Source organism: Oncorhynchus mykiss, chromosome 8 (assembly GCF_057628025.1).
Source record: "Oncorhynchus mykiss isolate SJ-2025 chromosome 8, ASM5762802v1, whole genome shotgun sequence".
In the NCBI taxonomy this organism is placed as follows: Eukaryota; Metazoa; Chordata; class Actinopteri; order Salmoniformes; family Salmonidae; genus Oncorhynchus; species Oncorhynchus mykiss.
The window spans coordinates 62,958,808-62,981,834 of record NC_143029.1 but is presented as its reverse complement, the minus strand read 5'-3'; the positions used below and the strand labels follow the sequence as shown (position 1 = coordinate 62,981,834).

The 23,027-nt window shown below is 41.5% G+C and overlaps 2 protein-coding genes across 30 annotated transcripts in view; both read right to left on the bottom strand.

Annotated features, from left to right (window-relative positions):
• Nucleotides 1-3,046: 3,046 nt before the first annotated feature.
• On the bottom strand, nt 3,047-10,994 carry LOC110530279 (armadillo repeat-containing protein 1). Its single transcript, XM_036985913.2, has 7 exons — nt 10,761-10,994; nt 10,417-10,585; nt 10,089-10,180; nt 7,693-7,879; nt 7,345-7,461; nt 6,053-6,127; nt 3,047-5,761 (listed from the first exon to the last, which is right to left on the bottom strand). Exons 2-7 carry the CDS (start codon nt 10,576-10,578, stop codon nt 5,570-5,572), a joined length of 825 nt encoding a protein of 274 aa, XP_036841808.2. The 5' UTR covers nt 10,579-10,585; nt 10,761-10,994; the 3' UTR covers nt 3,047-5,569.
• Nucleotides 10,995-11,525: 531 nt separating this feature from the next.
• Nucleotides 11,526-23,027, bottom strand: part of LOC110530278 (high affinity 3',5'-cyclic-AMP phosphodiesterase 7A) — a 49,431-nt gene continuing 37,929 nt past the window's right edge. For 8 of the 29 annotated variants that reach the window (XM_021613204.3, XM_021613202.3, XM_021613201.3 and 5 more), the window contains exons 9-13: nt 22,767-22,858; nt 14,204-14,348; nt 13,878-13,974; nt 13,685-13,765; nt 11,526-13,372 (exon numbers count right to left, since the gene is read on the bottom strand). In XM_021613204.3, coding sequence (XP_021468879.2) covers nt 13,146-13,372; nt 13,685-13,765; nt 13,878-13,974; nt 14,204-14,348; nt 22,767-22,858 — 642 coding nt within the window. In that variant the 3' untranslated portion in view covers nt 11,526-13,145. The remainder of the gene's footprint in view (nt 13,373-13,684; nt 13,766-13,877; nt 13,975-14,203; nt 14,349-22,766; nt 22,859-23,027) is intronic. The other 21 variants (XR_016482523.1, XR_016482517.1, XR_016482520.1 and 18 more) reach the window with 6 other exon arrangements.

Genomic DNA, 23,027 nt, shown 5'->3' with positions numbered 1-23,027 from the left:
AAACCCTTTACACCTCTATTAGTCAGTCACAGGCTGTTAGAAAACAGCTGGCCATCACTGACAATAACTGCTTTCGAATGACTCCCACCCAAAACTACATCTTGGCTTGGCTCAGGTCCAATGACACTTATGGCCAAATTGATGAGGTTGAGAGGTATAAAGATTCTGGCCTCTAGTAAAATGGCCATGGGGGGTGGCTAGCTCTTGGAACAAAATGTAAATGTATACAAGTGATGCAATTTAATGCACAGTTTTACAGTACCATTGCAAATATTTGCATTCCATTGCACTCTGGGTGAAATGAAGCATCAGCTTCACTAAGGCTATTCTAAGTAAGCCAAAACCAATCTGTTAACTATCAACTGCCTGGATGATGGCATGGTACTATAGTCCATTAACACACACTTACTGTAGTCACCTCAGCAGTGTCCACAATCTCTCTATAGCCTATTGACTGTCTTTGGTTCAGACACAGTAATGACTAAATAAACACACTCTGCAAGACCTGAATGGTAATATTGTGTGTGTGTGTGTGTGTGTGTGTGTGTGTGTGTGTGTGTGTGTGTGTGTGTGTGTGTGTGTGTGTGTGTGTGTGTGTGTGTGTGTGTGCGTGCGTGCGTGCGTGCGTGCGTGCGTGCGTGCGTGCGTGCATCTGTGTGTGTGTTCCATGCATGTTGCAGTGTGTTGCCGCCACACATGGCGAGCCCAGCTGGTTGTGGGAGGAGTGCCATATGGGTTGGGACTTCATTGGTCTGTTCTCTCTGCTTCTTCTACATAGGCTCCCCTCAAGATGAAACCAGGCATGAATGACCTTCAATGTGTCATGATCCTCAGTTTACAACATTAGCGTCCAACAGACAAGCTACAAAAAAAGACCTGTATGTAAATTTGGATTAATCTGCCCAACACAATAGAGGCCGGTGTTCAGTATTTGGACGTTTTGTCTCTCTTGACGTTCAGATACAGGATCACATGTTGATCTTATCACTCAGATCTAAATGGTTGTTGTAAAGAATCAACTTCGGGGGGAAAGATGTAATACGGGGGGAAAGATGTAATACTCTGAAAAACGGTTTATCACAACAAATCTGGAGCGCAGGAGATTAAATATACAGCAAAGCTAATGAGCCATACATTTTCCAAATAGCGATAATTACCTAATTACCTCAACTAATGATAATGACTTTAATGATTCAACATTTTGGTTAATTGATCTTGATTGATTGCATACCACCAAACAGGGAAAGGGGATAAACAAGGTAATTTAAGGAAGTGCAGGTCAGGGCTATGATGGCATTCATAGCATTGCTAAAACATAAATATTTCAAATTTTAGGCTACTCCACCCCCTCTCATATTTGCATGGTGATATATTATTTAGATACTCTGAGCTATGTGCTCCCCCTACTCTAGCCCCTCTTGAAGGACACACTTGCTGTGACAGCAACAAATCATCTACAACCTCTATTGAGATTTCAGTATGGCCATTATCATTTGCTTGTTCCACCCACAGCAAGTTCAGACAGGCTCTGAGAGTTAATACCAATAATGGTGTTAGTGGTTCTCATTCAAAATAATGTTGCATGCACTCACGGTAAGTACTATTCTATTTAGCATAGCTATATCAACGTCCTGTGGCCTCTCTCATGCCACCTCCCTCTTGTCCCTAAAACCCCCCTGTGGTAGTTTCTGTGTTGCTAGGTAACAGCTTTCAGTAGGTCTTGGCACAGGTCTCTCTTATGCCCCTCTGATGACAAAAGTCTTCTCCTCTAGTAACTACGAATAGAGGGTACTAAGAGGAAGCCTAATACATAACAGCATTCATGCACACAACATATTGTATTGTATGGGAATAGCTATTGTCAGGGGGTAAATTGCCACCTTTTAACATATCATGGCTCTGCATGTTTCTTTCTGCTCTTTTTACTGTAATATCACAAGATTAACTGAAGTATTATATTCTACTGTAATTGATGGATCATTTTGGATGACTTTTAAAACAAAATGTATTAACATTACAAAATAAAAGAGAATATATATATAGGCACAGTCTACATGATCAAGCATTTCTCAGTTCATTCACCTCAATTGGCTTGGTGGCAAACTGCAGTGGTGATGCAACACTGACACCTTATGTCTACTTCATTGTATTTCAGACGAAGAGGTAAGGTCCTGAATACAAGGGTAAAAAGCAGAGGCTTCCTTTTTGATTGCTCTTACAGTATGCACGGAGTGTGCTGCTGAATAGTTTGCCCATTGTTGCAATGTGAATAAAAGGGTCGCTATGGGGACGACAGCAGGCAGATTCCCAAAGGGAATCCCATTGATGCTGTCACATGGGACTTTGCTTCCTCTGCATTTTCATTGGGATTGTCAGTCAGTTACAGTCTGCCATGACGACGACGGCATCGCTCTTTTCTGTCTGTCTTGCAACTGTTTCACATCTACTTCAATAAACTACCAACCCAACAACATCAAGACTTGTTGTGTGGACATAGCTGTCTGGAAGTGCAAGTTGAAACACGTTTGTCTTCCAGTTGAGCAGGTTGCAGTTGAGCAGCTTCCATGAGCGCTAGGATTGCAGAAAGTCAGTGGCGAGAGCTGTAGTCGAAACCTATAAATGAGGCCCTTGGCCAAGACAGACAATAGCATAATCCTCAGTTCTGTTCTCCTCTGCAGGGCCCCTCTAGTTTCAGATGTGGGAGGTTGGACATTTGCCAAGCCTATTGGGTCCAAAGTAATAGCAAGAAGAACATGCATTATGGGAAGGAGCTCTAAGACAAGGCCCTTTAGTAATGTCCCAGGGGACCAACATTCTGTTTCTCTCCACTTTTATGGGAATGCAATCACAAGTGAATTATACTGTACAGTACATTAGAGGGAAGCCAAGTCAGTTGGTTTGACTCTCTTTCGATACCGATAAGGGCATTAGTTATCTACTATACAGAACACTGTCACTAAATGAAAGTGATAAGACACTTCTCAGAGAAGGACACCAGTTGTCAGTAAAAGGGACATTTCATTCATTGAAACCAAACATGGTCAAACATCTTTCATCGTTTATTTTGTTGAATAAACGGTCATGTCCTCCATTTGAGGCAGTGCCCTATACCATCAGTGTCAATAAAATGAACAATTACATATTTCATATAATATTGTTTTTTTAATATTATTTGATGTAACTCTTAGGAATCATAACTCACATCAAAAACACAATGGCCCACAACCCTACAGACAAACTGACAGGCAGCAAACATACCTGTGATGCACATACATACTCTACATAACATTCCTGTGCGATAGGTGTTCATTCTGTATTGGTGGAAAGAAACAACTCCAGCATAAATAGGTTGTAATGTTAAAAGAGCAATTCACTTTTCAACCTCATTCATTATCCCCAGCACCAAACCAGTGTCTACATGTCTGAAAACAGTGTTTCTATTATCTGTGGTTAAAAAGATAAGGTCCTATAAAATGCTTCTTTGTGACATCACAGTGCAGGATAAAAAGGTTTTATTTATTTTAAGTGATTTTCAAAATCTGCAATGAGTTTCTAGCCAGAGGGAGGGTATTTTATTGCCGGTAGACACTGCTACTGTGCTGGAGATAATGAAAATGAGGTTGAAAAGTAGTGGAATTACCCATTAATAGTCAGGAGGGAAAGGAAATATTTCATGTTTGGGGGTTAATTTAAAATACATGGATTATGTGATAGAAATGTCACCTGAGTCAAATAAAGCTGACAAACAAAAGGCTGACTTAAATCATGATAGTTTACCTAATAATGGTTTCTGAACAAAAAGCATGTCAATGACAAGACAAATATATTTACATATTTCTTTGTGAATGACTTCATTGGCAACCAATGCACAGTATTGATGAGTGTGAACTATAGAGTATTCGCAAATAAGATGCATGCTGCCCTGGCATGATGAACACAATCTAGTCAGGTGAGATTGTATGAGATGGGAGTCTTTACAGGATGAAACAACACAAATACTTGAGTGGACAACAGGACATTGCTTGACAATTCTATACAAGGATTTTTTTCCCCTCCCTCCACAGACAGATATTGACTTTCAAGAAACACTTTCAAAAGGTAACTTCTTTTGAAAGTTCTCCCACTGAGAGGTTGTTACCTGTAAAATAGGTGGTCCAAACGGAATACTTCTTATGCTGAGATTTACTTTGAACAGTAATAAGCTCATAATAATAAACATTTCCCATTCATACACTAACATGCACTGATAGCATAGCTATTTCAGAGGCTGGGCAATTGATCCACTACATAGACTGAACCAAAATATTCAGAATTATATACTTACAGATAACCCTAAACTATGGCAGCATCCACTTGAGCTCCCTTTAACGACAGGTTAAGGACACTGCTGGCCAATCCATCTCCAATGAAAGCGAACAATGTTTGTTTCCATCAACATATATTCAGAGATGATTCATGTTAGGCTTAGCCTAATCTTGGTTAAACCAGAACTTAAATCTCATGTAATTTGGTCAGCTGCTTAACCATTTATGTTTATGTAGTCTGTCCACGAGAGATTACGTTTAGCCTTGTATTATTTTTAACGGTGTTAAATCATGCAAGACATTGGGGAAATGGCAGAGGCTGTCCCTAAAAGAGGAACAATGCTCTTCCTTAGGAAAGATATTCTAATTTTGCCAGTCGAATGAGTAATACTTAACATAAAACAAGTTAATAATGCATGACACCACGTTGTTAGAGAATACCACAGTGGTCAGACTGTAAAATCTCCATGCTGTTTCTGGAGAGAAAACGGTCTCAACCAGCCACCCAGTCCTGTAAACATGTCTCATAACTCACGACAGATTCCATTAATGATTTCAGTAGGCATTGGAATTGAAGAGTACCTAGATTGGAGTTTATCCAGTGTCTACATCAGTAACCTTTGGAATATATCAAAGGAGGAAGCCTTACAGGCAGAATACATTTCAGAACTAAAGCTGACAGTCAGTCACAAGGGTCTGCATGTAAACAGAATGAAACAAAAGGCACGATAACTGAACACACGTTGATTACTGCATATTCTGGAACACCCGTTGCTAAAAAAGGGGAGGATGGGTCAGTTCTTGGTCTAAAAAGTCAGATAAAAAGGTAGGGAGAAAAAGACCCTTAATGCAAACACGCTTTCAGATCCTTAAAAAAAGTGCTCTAACTACAGGAAATTAATTGTGTGGTAAAGTTTGGACCCTTTCTGATGGATCAAGTCGTAATGCTGCCACAATAATGCTCCTCACAACAAGACAATTTGGTTTTCAAAACATTTACATGTGCAGAAAGAATAGTCTAGCTCTCAATCAGAACCCTAAAGATAAGAAATAAGAATACATTCCAGAAGCCAGTCCTCTCCCTTAATGGCTTGGTGATTCTGTATGGTGCAAGGTGGGTGTGAGATTGTGGGTGCATGTGTGTACTGTACACGCATTGGAATAGTTTGTTGTTACACATTGCCTTTGGCAGTTCAGCTCTTTGGCAGCTGGGAGCCTGATTCTGTATCTGTAGTATCTGAAGAAGTGTGGGTGGTCTGGGAGTGTCACCAGTAGAACGAGCGGGACAGGAAGTTAGCTGCAGTGCCTAGCCAGCTTGCTCCATCCTGCCCTGTGCCCACGCAGGTCACAGCCTTGTCTGGCTCATGGGATGGGCTCTCTTCCTCTGGAAGGTAGTCTGGAAGAGCCACATTCTGCTCCACTGCTACCGAACCATCCTCTGGGAATGGGATGATTACCTGAACAGCAAAAGGAAGTGTTTAATTCAATGTGCAGCATAAGGTAGATGACATTCCAGCATACAAGGTCAAGGAGCATGGTATTTGAATTTAGATTCGAATTAGATACCCAACTCCTTTCTGTAAGCGTTATCCTTGAGATAAGATAATTCCTTGATAATATCTGTAGACCAAAACAGATCTTCTCGGGGAAATCAATTGCAACAGAAAGTATTTAAAACATTGATTCAACCAAGGCTGTTGTTAAGACAACAGAAACAAAACACTGGAAGTTCATTCAGAAATACAAACCTCTTCTCCATCCTCTCCCCTGACCACCTGTTGAGCTTTCATTACTTCAGTTGAGGCGATGGCAGAACCCAGAGCCTACAGAGGAAGCAGAGGTTTAAATGAATACCAACAACACATCAGCCATTATTCCCTCGTCCATCCCCTCTCCAGAATGTTCTAACAGAACAGCAGGTTGTCTGCCACCTTAATCTCTCGTGGACTAATCTAACGAAGCTGGCGTAAAAGAAACGCATCAGCAAAGTTGACTTCTTACTGGTCCTGGCGAGAGGAAAATAACTGTCGGGGGAGGTTCTCTTCTGCACTGTTCAACAATCCAGTAAATGTGGAGGAGTTAAGATGGAGTGTCGCCTTGTTAACGCAGAAATACTGGTTGCGGTCCAAAAGCAGAAGGCACATCACAGGCTCTCTTTCATTTCCCCTGAAAACCGGATGCGTCAGGTTTCCGAGCACGCTGAGGGTGCTCATGGACAGGCGTTTAACGAGGAGCAACTGCTGGATATATCATTTGGACAAATCAAGACTTTGCGGGTGTGAACCTACACCTGGCATCTTCCAGAAGGGGACTTTTGGCCCAGACACCTGCCCAAGACTTGCAGAGAGAGTTGGGTTGACCTACCAAAGGGGATCCATTCTGGTTCTGCCACTCACTCAAGGTTTATGTATTCTTTATTGAACCTTTATTTCGACAGGGAGTCATGCTGAGACCAAGGTCTGTTTCTCAGATGAGCCCTGTATACACATCAAAACATCTATATACCCTGTGCACATCAATATATACATTAATACACTAAAAGCAAAACACAATCATAGAAAGCATACATTCTTCAGGAAAAAGGTCCTCCATCAGTCTTGTTGAATTGCCCTAGAAGCACCAACTCATCCAATTTTAGAGAGCCTTGAAGATTTTTCCATATGTAAGATGCAAAAAATCTAAAAGCAGATTTACCTAACTCAGTGGAGTTCGAAGGGATCTCCAGAGTTAGCCATCCCTGAGACTGGTTCTGGTATCTCGTATAAGTTAACAATGAAGTAAGGTACGGCGGAAGTTCATGCAGGAGGGCTTTATAAACAAAAAGAGTACAATGCATCTGTCTATGTGACTTCAAGGAGGGTGAGCCTACTTCCTGATACAGAATGCAGTGATGTGCCTTCATACCTCTCCCCCCAGAACCTAAAAGAGTAGCTGCGAGATTTTGGTTCTGGGTTGCCGAGATTAGACAGACTCGCCTCTGGCCTCCATTGCCTCCCTAGAACATGCTGTTGGCTAATAGGACAGACAGGATGGGACTCACCTCTGCCTTCAGGTCTGAGCGGATTCTGACGATGCACCGCTTAATGCCCATCTGGAATGTAAAGCTGATGACGCCTCGGATCTTCAACAAGGACTCTTCACAAAGGCTCCTCCGGCTCTGGAGGAGATTAATGGGAATAGCTGTATAAACTCACTTTACCTCTTATAGTGGACTACAAGAACTGTCACCTGAGCTAATAGCTACTTATTGACGCATGATGTATTACAGAACCCATAATGCTCTGTGTAACATATCCGGTTTTATCTTAGTAAATATGTTACTGGAGCTAACATGACAGTGTCCCGTCTCCTTATTGATACACTTATTGGTCAGTATTGGGGCACTCACAGAGTCATCCAAGCCATGTATGTGGAGGACCACTGTTTTGGCCCGCTTGTTGGTGGATCCCAGGAAGAACTGGTCCTTGCGTCTGCAAGAGGGCCCCTCAGGCTTGTCTGTATCCTCACCGTTAGAAGCCTGGAGGAGTTCATAGATTTCTGAGGCCAGCATCTTAGTCTCTCGTGGGGTGGTTGTCCTAAGGGGGGGGTGGGGATAGATTTTTAGATGACTCAAATCTTTAGTCTCAACAGTATTAATGTACAGGAACTGAATTGTGAGACCCAATTAAATTACAAATACAGTTTTGCAGCAATTACAAAAATACCTTCTAGCTCTGGCTCAGAATGTTTGTTTCTCTACTTATTATTTATTTAACCTTTATTTAACTAGGCAATTCAGTTAAGAACAAATTCTTATTTATAATGACGGGAGCAAAAGGCCTCCTGCAGGGTCGGGATTAAAAATATATATATAGAACAAAACACATCACGACAAGAGTGACACCACAACAGTACATAAAGAGAGACCCAAGACGATAACATAGCGTGGCAGCAACACATGACAACACAGCATGGTAGCAACACCACATGACAAAGCGGTAGCAACCCAACTGGGTCTAAGAAGATGAGCTACAGTGCCTTGCGAAAGTATTCGGCCCCCTTGAACTTTGCGACCTTTTGCCACATTTCAGGCTTCAAACATAAAGATATAAAACTGTATTTTTTTGTGAAGAATCAACAAGTGGGACACAATCATGAAGTGGAACAACATTTATTGGATATTTCAAACTTTTTTAACAAATCAAAAACTGAAAAATTGGGCGTGCAAAATTATTCAGCCCCTTTACTTTCAGTGCAGCAAACTCTCTCCAGAAGTTCAGTGAGGATCTCTGAATGATCCAATGTTGACCTAAATGACTAATGATGATAAATACAATCCACCTGTGTGTAATCAAGTCTCCGTATAAATGCACCTGCACTGTGATAGTCTCAGAGGTCCGTTAAAAGCGCAGAGAGCATCATGAAGAACAAGGAACACACCAGGCAGGTCCGAGATACTGTTGTGAAGAAGTTTAAAGCCGGATTTGGATACAAAAAGATTTCCCAAGCTTTAAACATCCCAAGGAGCACTGTGCAAGCGATAATATTGAAATGGAAGGAGTATCAGACCACTGCAAATCTACCAAGACCTGGCCGTCCCTCTAAACTTTCAGCTCATACAAGGAGAAGACTGATCAGAGATGCAGCCAAGAGGCCCATGATCACTCTGGATGAACTGCAAAGATCTACAGCTGAGGTGGGAGACTCTGTCCATAGGACAACAATCAGTCGTATATTGCACAAATCTGGCCTTTATGGAAGAGTGGCAAGAAGAAAGCCATTTCTTAAAGATATCCATAAAAGGTGTTGTTTAAAGTTTGCCACAAGCCACCTGGGAGACACACCAAACATGTGGAAGAAGGTGCTCTGGTCAGATGAAACCAAAATTGAACTTTTTGGCAACAATGCAAAACGTTATGTTTGGCGTAAAAGCAACACAGCTGAACACACCATCCCCACTGTCAAACATGGTGGTGGCAGCATCATGGTTTGGGCCTGCTTTTCTTCAGCAGGGACAGGGAAGATGGTTAAAATTGATGGGAAGATGGATGGATCCAAATACAGGACCATTCTGGAAGAAAACCTGATGGAGTCTGCAAAAGACCTGAGACTGGGACGGAGATTTGTCTTCCAACAAGACAATGATCCAAAACATAAAGCAAAATCTACAATGGAATGGTTCAAAAATAAACATATCCAGGTGTTAGAATGGCCAAGTCAAAGTCCAGACCTGAATCCAATCGAGAATCTGTGGAAAGAACTGAAAACTGCTGTTCACAAATGCTCTCCATCCAACCTCACTGAGCTCGAGCTGTTTTGCAAGGAGGAATGGGAAAAGATTTCAGTCTCTCGATGTGCAAAACTGAGAGACATACCCCAAGCGACTTACAGCTGTAATCGCAGCAAAAGGTGGCGCTACAAAGTATTAACTTAAGGGGGCTGAATAATTTTGCACGCCCAATTTTTCAGTTTTTGATTTGTTAAAAAAGTTTGAAATATCCAATAAATGTCGTTCCACTTCATGATTGTGTCCCACTTGTTGTTGATTCTTCACAAAAAAATACAGTTTTATATCTTTATGTTTGAAGCCTGAAATGTGGCAAAAGGCCGCAATGTTCAAGGGGGCCGAATACTTTCGCACGGCACTGTATGTAGTGTTTGACATGAGTTTAGGACCAGTTGGATTTTTGCAAAGAACAGTTGCAAAGAATACCAAATATGTTCTATTTGACAAAGATATCAACAGACGAGATGAGTGAGACTACACAATCATGATCTGGGCTTTCGCAAGGGTCAAATACTCACTTTTGCATGACATTCTGAAGACTTAACATCATCCCCAGCTCTCCCTTCATTTTCTCCCTGTTTTGATGACATTCTGCGAGGTAGCGAACAGCCTGAAGGGGACACAAGAAACACAAGAGAATACATTCACCAACAGCAAAATGACATCCTCACTTACAAGGTTAAGGAGCATGGTATTTGAATTAAGATTACGATTAGACACCCAACAACCATTTATTTGTTGTTGGGTGTAAGTAGCTAGTACACAGACTTCAAAGCAGCCCAGTCACTTCAGTAACCAGGTGCATTTACTTTTAGAATACAATGCATCCACTACAGGGGGGCTTACCAGGAGTGCTGAGTAGACAACCTGGGGATTGGGATGGTCCAGAAAAAGGATGAGTCCCGGTAAGCAACCTTGGTCTTGAACAATAGCTCTTCTGTTCATAGGATCTGCAGCAAGATCCCTCAACTGGTTCACCACAGCCAAAGCGTCTGGCTCCCTACTCATGATGCCTCTTACAGACCCATACAAGACAATCGACAGAGAGAGAAAATATATGGAGGGGATGACATTCAGAAACAAGTCATCAACGTTTGATATTAAATGTATTAGCTAGCTCAATAGTAAGTTCAATACTATACTGTAAACACAGTATGTAGCTAACGTTAGCTAGCAACACAGCCGTTTACCTTCAAATAAATGCCTCTTCAGACCTGCACAATGTGCACACAGCGTCCAAGAAAGACATCATGAACAAAATCCAACGGGTAAAATAACACAAATGTAGCAAGACGCTTTTATTTTCTGTTATTATTACATTACAAAATGTGGTATTCAGTTACCGACAAACTGGACAGGATTGTTCCAAGCGGCCACTCTGCAATATAAACGTCTCCGATTGGACGTTGGGGGCGACATGCCCACTTCACAAGCCATTCAACTGCATTGTTCTTAGACCTGGTGCGTGATGTCAGATGATGCCCCGGCATGCTGATTTAAGATCAGTTTTACGGTTTATATTGTAACACGGATCCTCAATGCACTGATCCTAGATCTGTATTAATGTCAGACCTCTACAAAGTGATATTTTTAAACAAAACACAGATCAGAGAGAAAGCTTAGTTATCTGTGATGTAATTATTAGTCCAAATAGTTGCAAAACGTTCTCAACTATAACGAGTTTCTTTTGGACAAATTCAGGTAGGTCCCATAGATATCCTATTAAATTACTAACATTTAATTATGTCTAGGTCCCTCCTGATTTAGTTCCGTTTGATTTAGTTTAAGAAACGTTTTGTAACAGAATTGGCCTAATGAATACGCCCCAACATCTTTAAAAAAACATTCAATAAATATTTTCTCGAATTTGCAAAACACCACAGAGAATATAACATTATTTGTAGAACTGTAAAGAACGACTGAGACTGCTTAAAAGAGAGGAAAAGAAAGCAAGCACGTGTGACAAGTTGTTTTAATGAAAATGTAACTGCAACTGGCAAGTATCAAAATATCAATTTGGCAAAGCTTTTCACAAAATAGTTTGCCACGCATGTTTCTAGCCAAAAACGACTTACATCAAAATGGTAAACAGTTATATCAAACAGTCTTTCAGTTACCAGAAAATACATATTTTTTTTGCCATAATGAAAAGCACCGGTTTTCATTCAATGTACTGAACGTCCAACCAGAGACACGATCGTGCCTTGTGTATAGAATCAAAAAAACAATACCAAAAATAAATTAAATATGGAATGTTTCATGTTGACTGAGTCACTGACCAATCTACTAATGCCTAGTAATTTCCTTCCACATCAGAGGCAAACAGTCAGACAATGCATTGAGAATACATGATCCACCTTATTAAAAAACAACTGGTTTGGTCACTTAGTTTTGTGCATAGCTTAAAAGGCATCCGTTGCCAGTCTTAAATGTTGCATGTTTGCATTTTAGAAAGGGCTTCAACTCTCTAAAATAACATTGTATGTCATGGCGCAGCTCTACCAGAGGCAGACCTCCCAATTTCTCTTAATAAGTAGTCATGCTGTTTATACCTTCAACACACGTAACTCTGGTCATCCGTTACTAATATGGAAGAGTGGTTATTCAAGTGTTGAAAGAATGTTAAGGTCATAGAAATAGAATCTATATTCTATTTCTATGGTTAAGGCCACACGCATGCCCCCTTTCCCCCCCCCTAACAAAACATCAGACTATGGTTAAATCCCCAACAACATACAGGTAAAGAAAGAAATTGATTTCATACCACATCCAATATACTTTTTTTTCACACAATTAGTCTCTGAGCTGACTGAGTCTTGGGTCATAAGACATGTTATAGTTCACAGTGCAAGTAGCAACAAACGGACCAAAACAGTCGTTTCAGGGCATTTGGTGTGTTGATCTGCAATCAGATGTTTGTTCAGTGTGTACAGGACAACTATTTCATGTGAGTGGTTATTCACATACAGTATGTACTTTTTTTTTTTTTTTTTTACAGAACCAATGTTTAATTTGTAAAATACAACACAAAGTAGATGCTTGTAAAGAGGCAGCAATGAAGTGGGCTCTTCACATTATTTATTGTACGAGGAAGTATTACTAAGTCTGAAATAGAGAAACCCACAGAAGCTTGTCTCAATCACTCAACATGAACCTCTCTCTGAATACAAGGTTTCCTCACTTTAAAAACTTTAAAACAAATTGTTTGCAGATGGCACTATAATCAGAAGGGTATTTTTTAAATAATTCCCTTCAGGTCTCTATTTAAAGGGTGGCATGTCAAATTAGGGATGTCAGAGCAGAACTACGGTAAAAATAAATAAAATATGAAAAAAAGAAATGGGAAAAAAATACAGCAGAAGCAACATGAGGTATCTATGTATTGCTCTATGTTGTTAAAGTAAAGGGTCCAAATGCAATAAATTAAGTTAAATTATGTGAAAAACAAAAACAGTGGTTAACCTAGATGGGGAGCATGTGGCTGAGGTGCTGTGGTGCAGGGAGTGATGGGTAATGTAGTTTTTGTCCGGTGAGGAGATTCTCTTCGCTTCCTGACACTTCACTCTCTTGGCGAGTCATGACCGTTTACTTCCCTGAGGTAATTCTTTGGAGTTTGAGTCCTTGGCATCAGAAGTCCTCTGTTCCTCTGAGGCCCTACTAGTGTTAGCCTCCTGCTTGTCTCTACCCTCCTTCCAGCCTTGCTTGTTCAGGCTCAGGTGGCCCATCATGGTCTGGGACAGCCGTGTGTCGGAGAAGCGTGACCATTCCACAAACAGAGGCTCCACCACGTACGTCATAAAGCCTGCAGGGGAAGGAGACATCTCTCATTCAGAGCAAGTTCTGACTAATAAATCAAAAAATGCTGCTAAAGTCAGGAGGAGAAAAACCCAACCACAAGCAAATGTACAAATATTAAGTAGGACACATTTTAAATCATTACAAGTGCAGTAAATAGCCTTGTCCGAGCCAGAATGGCCCAGAGGGCAGGAAGATCTATTGTTTCTGTAGCACGAGTCAGCTTGACGTACACCCCCTGGACAGGAAACCAAATCATAATCAAATCTAAATGAATCATATGCTTATAGTGGACTTAGATTAAGAGGGGTCACTTTACCAATCTGTATATTGGCAACTGAGTTGGATTGCCTGTCACAGAGTGGGGTTACTTCAAGATGATGTTTCCTCTCAATGTCACCTGATGAAAAGAAGGATTGGTTAATACTCATTATATAAACCATACTGTCACACATAGGTGCACTCTTAATAAACACCTGGATTAATATTAAAGGGGATTAGTGATATAGTACCTTGATGAAAGAACTCCTCTGTCACTTTCTCGCTCCACAGTTTGCTGAGTTTCCACGGTCGGCAGGGGTTGCAGATGTCCGCACACTTCAGAGCTATCTTTACAGGGTCAATGGGGAAAACAGAGCGGAGACTTAGGAAAAGGACAACATATCGCTCAGTCTGTCTCGCTCGCTCCCTTTCCTCCATCAGCCTCAACCGCGTGGACGATTCACTTTTAGCAAGACTTCATTGCCTCTGAGATGATCTCAATGCCACAACAGTGGAAAAGGGTGATGGATAATACAGTTATGAATGCTCTTTTTGTTATTTGGCACACATTGCTCACCTGAAGGATAAAGTGCCGATGTCTTCCGTTAGTGAGGCAGAGGTCTCTCTTGTCCAAGTGTGTCCTGAACTCTGACAAATAGTTATTCTGCCTGCTGATGTCCGTGGCCAGAATCAGGGATCCAAGCCGCTCCTCCATGTTCAATCTAAATGACAACAGCATCCAATCAATATTCATTAGCACATACTAATGAAGCGGAGTCATTTTCATAAACATAAAAGGTAAAAAAAAAAACTTTTTTTACTGCAATGTTCCAATGGCAATGAGTGATTACACTGAAGTCTGAAGATGCATTTAAATTAGCTAAATCGGGGGACTCCATAGTTAGTATTTCATAAACTAAATGTCTTAGTGGATGTAGATGTAGTTAAATATAGACTAGATCTGACAGCGAACAAGGGTTATGCCTAATGAATGGATGAAATTATACTTTGGAAAGAACCCTAGCTCTTCACTAATTTCCTCACTAGATAAAATCAATTTAATACAGTTAAAAGAAAACATGATGAAAAACTCCAAGGGCTTAAACCTATTCATATTTTTCTACCAAGTTGTGGCAAATTAACTGCTGCAAGAAGTACCGAACACAACAATAAGTCTATGCTAGCAGTAATCACATGGATCTGATAAAACAAAAATCAACCACGTTACATAAAGATCCTAATCCAATCAAAATGTCTTCATGGCATGCAACAAAACAATTCAGAGTCAGAGGATGTCCTGTCATTCTCCGTCTCCACTAACAAAAACATCTCTCCTACAGGTGCAATATATACAGTGCTTTCGAAAAACAGGTTTTTAGAAACTTTTCCAAATGTATTAAAAGTAAAAACAAAAATACCTTTTACATAAGTATTCAGACCCTTTGCTATGACACTCAAAATTCAGCTCAGATGTATCCTGTTTCCATTGATCATCCTTCAGATGTTTCTACAACTTGATTGGAGTCCAGCTGTGGTAAATTCAATTGATTAGAAATACTTTGGAAAGGCACACAGCTGTCTAGATAAGGTCCCACAGTTGACAGTGCATGTCAGAGGAAAGACCAAGCCAAGAAAGAATTGTCCACAGACCTCAGATACAGGACTGTGGGTCCGCAAGAACGAAGTGGCCGCCATCATTTTTAAATGGAAGAAGTTTGGAAACACCAACTCTTCCTAGAGCTGGCCGCCCGTCCAAACTGAGCAATCGGGGGAGAAGGGCCTTGGTCAGGGAGGTGACCAAGAACCTGATGGTCACTCTGACAGAGCTCTAGAGTTCCTCTGTGGAAATGGGATAATCTTCCAGAAGGACAACCATCTCTGCAGCACTCCACCAATCAGGCCTTTATGGTAGAGTGACCAGATGTAAGCCACTCCTCAGTAAAAAGCACATGACAGCCCACTTGGAGTTTGCCAAAAGGCACCTAAAGACTCTCAGACCATGAGAAACAATATTCTCTATTCTGAAGAAACCAAGATTGAACTCTTTGGCTTGAATTACCAAGCGTCACGTCTGGAGGAAACCTGGCACCATCCCTACGGTGAAGCATGGTGGTGTCAGCATCATGCGGTGGGGATGTTTTTCAGCAACAAGGGAGACTAGTCAGGATCGAGGGAAAGATGAACAGAGCAAAGTCCAGAGATCATTGATGAAAACCTGCTCCAGAGAGCTCAGGACCTCAGATTGGAGCAAAGGTTCACCTTCCAATAGGACAACAACTCTAAGCACACAGCCAAGACATTGCAGGAGTGGCTTCGGGACAAGTCTCGGAATGTCCCGGACTCGAACACGACCGAACATCTCTGGAGAGACCTGAAAATTGCTGTGCAGCAACATTCCCCATTTAACCTGACAAACCTGGAGGAAACCTGAAGGATCTGCAGCGAAGAATGGGACAAATTCCCAAATAAATCAAATGCAATTTTATTGGTCACGTACACATACAGTACCAGTCAAAAGTTTGGACACACCTACTCATTCAATGATTTTTCTTTATTTTGACTATTTTCTACATTGTAGAATAATAGTGAAGACATCAAAACTATGAAATAACACAAAAGTATTCCACAAATGAAAATATATTTTAAACTCTTCAAAGTAGCCTCCCTTTGCCTGGATGACAGGTTCAATGTCCATTGCTCGTGTTTCTTGGCCAAAGCAAGTCGTTTTATTGGTGTCCTTTAGTAGTGGTTTCTTTGCAGAAATTCAACCATGAAGGCCTGATTCAAGCGGCCTCCTCTGAACAGTTGATGTTGAGATGTGTCTGTTACTTGAATTAATGAGATAGGGTGCAGGCCAGGCAGCAGGCTGTTAGCCAGCCTGCCAACTTAGTGGAGTCTGCCACTAGCACAGGTCAGTGTAGTCAGCTCAGCTATCCCCATTGAGACCGTAGCTGTGCCTCTATTTAGGTTGGGCAAAACTAAACATGGCGGTGTTCGCCTTAGCAATCTCACTGGAATAAAGACCCCCTCCATTCCTGTCATTATTGAAAGAGATTGTGATATCTCACATCTCAAAATAGGGCTACTTAATGTTAGATCCTTCACTTCCAAGGCAGTTAAAGTCAATGAACTAATGACTGATCATAATCTTGATGTGATTGGCCTGACTGAAACATGGCTTAAGCCTGATGAGTTTACTGTGGTAAATGAGGCCTCTCCTCCTGGTTACACTAGTGACCATATCCCCCGCGCATCCCGCAAAGGTGGAGGTGTTGCTAACATTTACGATAGCAAATTTCAATTTGCAAAAAAAAACGACTGCATTTTCGTATTTTGAGCTTCTAGTCATGAAATCTATGCAGCCTACTCAATCACTTTTTATAGCTACTGTTTACAGGCCTCCTGGGTCGTATACAGCGTTCCTCACGGAGTTCCCTGAATTCCTATCGGATCTTGTTGTCATGGCAGATAATATTCACATTTGTGTTGACTTTAATATTCACATGGAAAAGTCCACAGACCCACTCCAAAAGGCTTTTAGAGCCATCATCGACTCAGTGGGTTTTGTCCAACATGTCTCCGACCTACTCACTGCCACAGCCATACCTAGTTTTGTCCCGTGGACTAAATATTGTGGATCTTAATGTTTTCCTCATAATCCTGGACTATCGGACCACCATTTTATTACATTTGCAATTGCAACAAATAATAAACAAAGGATTATCAACAGCTGTGCTATAAATTCTCAGACAACCCAAAGATTCCTAGATGCCCTTCCAGACTCCCTCCACCTACCCAAGGACGTTTAACCTTGCATAAAACCCTAGATGCTGTCGCACCCCTAAAAACATTTGTCATAAGAAATTAGCTCCATGGTATACAGAAAATACCCGAGCCCTGAAGCAAGCTTCCAGAAAATTGGAACGGAAATGGCAAGACACCAAACTGGAAGACTTCCGACTAGCTTGGAAAGACAGTACCGTCCAATATCGAAGAGCCCTCACAGCTGCTCGATCATCCTATTTTTCCAACTTAATTGAGGAAAATAAGAACAACCCTACATTTATTTTTGATACTGTCGCAAAGCTACCTAAAAAGCAGCATTCCCCAAGAGAGGATGGCTTTCACTTCAGCAGTGATAAATTCATTTACTAATTTGAAGAAAAGATCATGATCATTAGAAGGCAAATTACGGACTCCTCTTTAAATCTACGTATTTCTCCAAAGCGCAGTTGTCCTGAGTCTGCACAACACTGCCAGGACCCAGGATCAAGGGAGAGACTCAAGTATTTTAATACTACATCTCTTGACACATTGATGAAAATACAGTTGAAGTCTGAAGTTTATTTACACCTTAGCCAAATACATTTAAAAACTCAGTTTTTCCTTATTCCTGATATTTCATCCTAGTAAAAATGCCCTGTCTTAGGATCACCACTTCATTTTAAGAATGTGAAATGTCAAAATAATAGTTTAGAGAATGATTTCAGCTATTTTCAGCTATTTTCACAGATAAGCATATAATTGGTAGATTTGGATAGAAGACAGTCTAAAGTTTCTAAAACTGTTTGAATAAAGTCTGAGTATAACAGAACTGATTTGGCAGGCGAAACCCCGAGCACAATCCATCCAGGGAAAACATTTTAAGGTCAATCTGTTTTCCATTGGTTTTCTATGGCAAGGCCGTTTTAATAGAAATATGCTTGCAGTTCCTATAGCTTCCACTAGATGTCAACAGTCTTTAGAAATTGGTTGATGTTTTTCTTTAGAGAAATGAAGAAGTAGCCCTGTTATTTTCCTGTGTCACTCCAGGTGCACTCTAATGATTTGGTGCGCACGACTTGGAACATGCTTTCTTTGTTTTCGTCCGGCATTGAACACAGTTTATCCCGTCTTAAATTTGATTGATTATTTATGTTAAAAATAATCAATAAATAAGTTGTATTACGAAAGTTGTTTGAAATGTTTGGACAAAGATCACAGGTAATTTATGAAAGATTTTGTAGTCATGTAGCGTGAGTTGGAACCGGTGTTATTCTGGATCAAACGCACCAAATAAATTGACATTTTGGATATATAACGACGGAGTTAATCGAACAAAAAGGACCATTTGTGATGTTTATGGGACATATTGGAGTGCCAACAAAAGAAGCTCGTCAAAGGGAAGGCATGAATTATATCTTTAATTCTGAGTTTTGTGTCGCGCCTGGCGGCTTGAAATATGATTGCCTGTCTTTGTTTGATGGGGTGCCGTCCTCAGATAATAGCACGGTTTGCTTTCGCCGTAAAGCCTTTTTGAAATCTGACACTGCCGCTCGATTAACAACAAGTCTAGCTTTAATTTGGTGGATTGCATGTGTGATTTCATGTAAGTTTAATATTTATAGTAATTCAATTTGAATTTGTTGCTCTGCCATTTCACCGGATGTTGTCAAACCGATTGGTCTATTACCAAATAATGTGATCTTCTGTATACCACCCCTACCTTGTCACAACACAACTGATTTTCTCAAACGCATTAAGGAAAGAAATTCCATAAATTATATTTTAACAAGGCACACCTGTTAATTGAAATGCATTCCAGGTGACTACCTCATGAAGATGGTTTATAGTTTTATTATGGTTTATGATTCCATATGTGTTATTTCATAGTTTTGATGTCTTCACTATTATTCTACAATGTAGAAAATAGTAAAAAGAAAAGAAAAACCCTTGAATGAGTAGGTGTGTTCAAACTTTTGGTTGGTACTGTATTTAGCAGATGTTATTGCGAGTGTAGAGATATTCTTGGGTTCCTAGCTCCAACATTGCAGTAGTATCTAACAATTCACAACAATACACACAAATCTAAAAGTAAATTAATGGAATTGAAGAAATATATAAATATTAGGATGAGCCATGTCGGAGTGGCATTGGAGACTACAGTGGAATATAATACAATATATACATATGAGATGAGTAAAGCAGTATGTAAACATTATTAAAGTGTCTATGTATATAGGGCAGTAGCCTCAATGGTGCAGGGTTGAGTAACCGGGTGGTAGCCGGCTTGTGTTGGCTATTTAATAACAGTCTGATGGCCTTGAGATAGAAGCTGTTTTTCAGTCTCTCGGTCCAAGCTTTGATGCACCTGTACTGACCTCGCCTTCTGGATGATAAGAGGGTGGACAGGCTGTGGCGCGAGCTGTTGATGTCCTTGATGATCTTTTTGGCCTTCTTGTGACATCGGGTGCTGTAGGTGTCCTGGACGGCAGGCAGTGTGCCCCCGGTGAGGCGTTGGGCTTACCGCACCACCCTCTGGAGAGCCCAGCAGGTTGCTGGCGATGCAGTTGCCGTTCCAGGCGATGATACAGCCCGACAGGATGCTCTCAATTGTGCATCTGTAAAAGTTTGTGAGGGTTTGAGGTGACAAGCCAAATTTCTTCAGCCTCAAACTGTATGTATGGGTGGACCATTTCTGATTGTTAGCGATGTGTACGCTGAGGAACTTCTCCTCTTCGGTCCCGTCGATGTGGATAGGGACGTGCTCCCTCTGCTGTGGATAGGGACGTGCTCCCTCTGCTGTTTCCTGAAGTCCACCATCAGCTCCTTTGTTTTGTTGATGTTGAGAGAGAGGTTATTTTCCAGAGCCTTCACCTCCTCCCTGTAGGCTGTCTCGTCATTGTTGGTAATCAGGCCTACTACTGTTGTGTCGTCTGCAAACTTGATTATTGATTTGGAGGCGTGCATGGCCACGCCGTCATGGGTGAACAGGGACTACAGGAGGGGGTTGAGCACGCACCTTTGTGGGGCCCCAGTGTTGAGGATCAGCAAAGTGGAGTTGTTTCCTACCTTCACTGCCTGGGGGCGGCCCGTCACGAAGTCCAAGACCCAGTTACACGGGGCGGGGTACAGGCCCAGGGCCCCGAGCTTAATGATGAGCTTGGAGGGTACTATGGTGTTGAAGGCTGAGCTATAGTCAAGGAACAGCATTCTTACATAGGTATTCCTCCAGATGGGATAGGGCAGTGTGCAGTGCAATGGTGATTGCATCGTCTGTGAATCTATTGGGGCGGTAAGCAAATTGGGTCTAGAGTGTCAGGTAAGTTAGAGGTGATATGATCCTTAACTAGCCTCTCAACACACTTCATGATGCGAGAAGTGAGTGCTATGGGGCAATAGTCATTTAGTTCAGTTACCTTTGCTCTCTTGGGTACAGGAACAATGGTTGACATCTTGAAGCAAGTGGGGACAGCAGACTGGGATAGGGAGAGATTGAATATATCTGTAAACACTCAGCCAGCTGGTCTGCGCATGCTCTGAGGACGCAGCTAGGGATGGGCCGACAGCCTTGCGAGGGTTAACGCTTAAATGTCTTACTCACATCGGCCATGGAGAACGAGAGCCCAAAGTCCTTGGGAGCGGGCTGCGTCGGTGGCACTGTTATCCTCAGGGTGAAAAAGAGCATGACGTCTGTGTCTGTGATGTGGATGGTTTCCCTTTTGTAATCCGTGATTGTCTGTAGACCCTACTACATACCTCTCGTGTCTGAGCCGTTGATTTGCGACTCTACTTTGTCTCTATACTGACGTTTTGCCTGATTGATTGCCTTACAGAGGAAACTATTATACTGTTTGTATTCAATCATATTCCCAGTCACCTTGCCATGGTTAAATGCGGTGGTTCACACTTTCAGTTTTGCGCGAATGCTGCCATCTATCCACGGTTTCTGATTTGGATAGGTTTTTATAGTCACATTGGGAACAACATCCCCATACACTTCCTGATGAACTCAGTCACCTTGTCCATGTATAAGGGAGGAGCAAAATGGAGTCGTCATCTTATTTTCAGAAAATAGGGCGGGGGAGGGCCTTGTAGGCATCTCGAAAGGGGGAGTAGCAGTGGTCGAGTGTTTTTTCAGAGCAGGTACTACAGTCAATGTGTTGATAGAACTTCGGTAGCGCTCTCCTCAAATTTGCTTGGTTAAAATCCCCAGCTACAATAAATGCGGATATGTGGTTTCCAGTTTGCATAAAGTCCAGTGTAGTTCCTTGAGGGCCATCGTGGTATCGGCTTGAGGGAAAATATACACGGCTGTGACTATAACCAAAGAGAATTCTCTTGGGAGGTAATACGGTCAGCATTTGATTGTGAGGTACTCTAGGTCAGGTGAACAAAAGTACTTGAGTTTCTTTATGTTATCACAATCACACCATGAGTAGTTGATACATACACCGCCGCCTTTCTTCTTCCCAGAGAGTTCTTTATTCCTGTCTGCGCGAAGTACTGAGAACCCAGCTGGCTATATGGACGGGGACAGTATGTCCTGAGAGAGCCATGATTCCATTAAACAGAGTATGTTACAGTTCCTGATGTGTCCCTGGAAGGAGATCCTCGCCCTGAGCACGTCTACTTTATTGTTCAGAGACTGAACATTAGCGAGTAATACACTCGGAAGCGGTGGATGGTGTGCACGCCTCCTGAGTCTGACTAGAAGTCCACTCCAAATACAGTTCAATTGCCCTGGGGGCTACGAACAAAGGATCAAATTCGGGAAAGTCGTGTTCCTGGTCGTAATGCTGGTGAGTTACCACCGTTCTGATATCCAACAGTTCTTGTTGTGTTCCCGAGTGGCGCAGCAGTAAGGCACTGCATCTCAGTGCAAGAGGCGTCACTACATTTACATTTCCGGCTTTATGTAATAACACAAAAAATAATTCTATGCTAATATTGTAAGAAAAAAAATACTGCAAAATTGCTGAGGAGCGAGAAGCAGTGTTGCCATGTCTGTCGGTGCCATCTTCCTTGTCCAAGCATGTAGCGTTATACCCAAGAAGACTTGAGGGTTTAACCGCTGCCAAAGGTACGTCAACAAAGTACTGAGTAAAGGCTCTGAATACTTATGTAAATGAGATATCAGGTTTTTATTTTTTTATAAAATTAGCAAACATTTCGAAAAACCTGTTTTTGCTTTGTTATTATGGGGTATTGTGTGTAGATTGATGAGGGGAAAATACGATTTAGTCAATTTTAGAATAAGGCTGTAACCTAACAAAATGTGGAAAAAGCCTAAGGATCTCAATACTTTCCGAAGGCACTGTATAGAATTGCCCGGAGGGCACAAATAAAGAATGTTATAGATGCCCTGTCTCTGAACTGACCTGTCTTCAGTGGGAAGGTGGGACAAGAGTGCTGACTCTCGGAGCAGGCCCACAGCAGACTTCCAGTGGTGATTCTCCAAAACTGAGCTATTCTACAATGGAAAACACAACCCAAAAAATAGAGTATTAAAGAGGTAATTATATTGTACATGGGCTAGATGATGTCTGATGCCAACCATTAACATGTATTTTAAAGTCATTCAACATTTTATGGACAACTATATCAGCATCTTATCCATCAAAGAGACTAAAATAATGATG

What these genes read in the sequence shown, in the direction of transcription:
- LOC110530279 (XM_036985913.2), bottom strand. Translation starts at nt 10,578, where the DNA reads ATGAGTAGGGAGCCAGACGCTTTGGCTGTGGTGAACCAGTTGAGGGAT. An exon ending in TTGTCTACTCAGCACTCCTG is followed by an intron (nt 10,181 to 10,416) that starts GTAAGCCCCCCT and finishes TGTCCCCTTCAG; the next exon opens with GCTGTTCGCTACCTCGCAGA. An exon ending in GCTCAGACCTGAAGGCAGAG is followed by an intron (nt 6,128 to 7,344) that starts GTGAGTCCCATC and finishes CTTCCTCTGTAG; the next exon opens with GCTCTGGGTTCTGCCATCGC.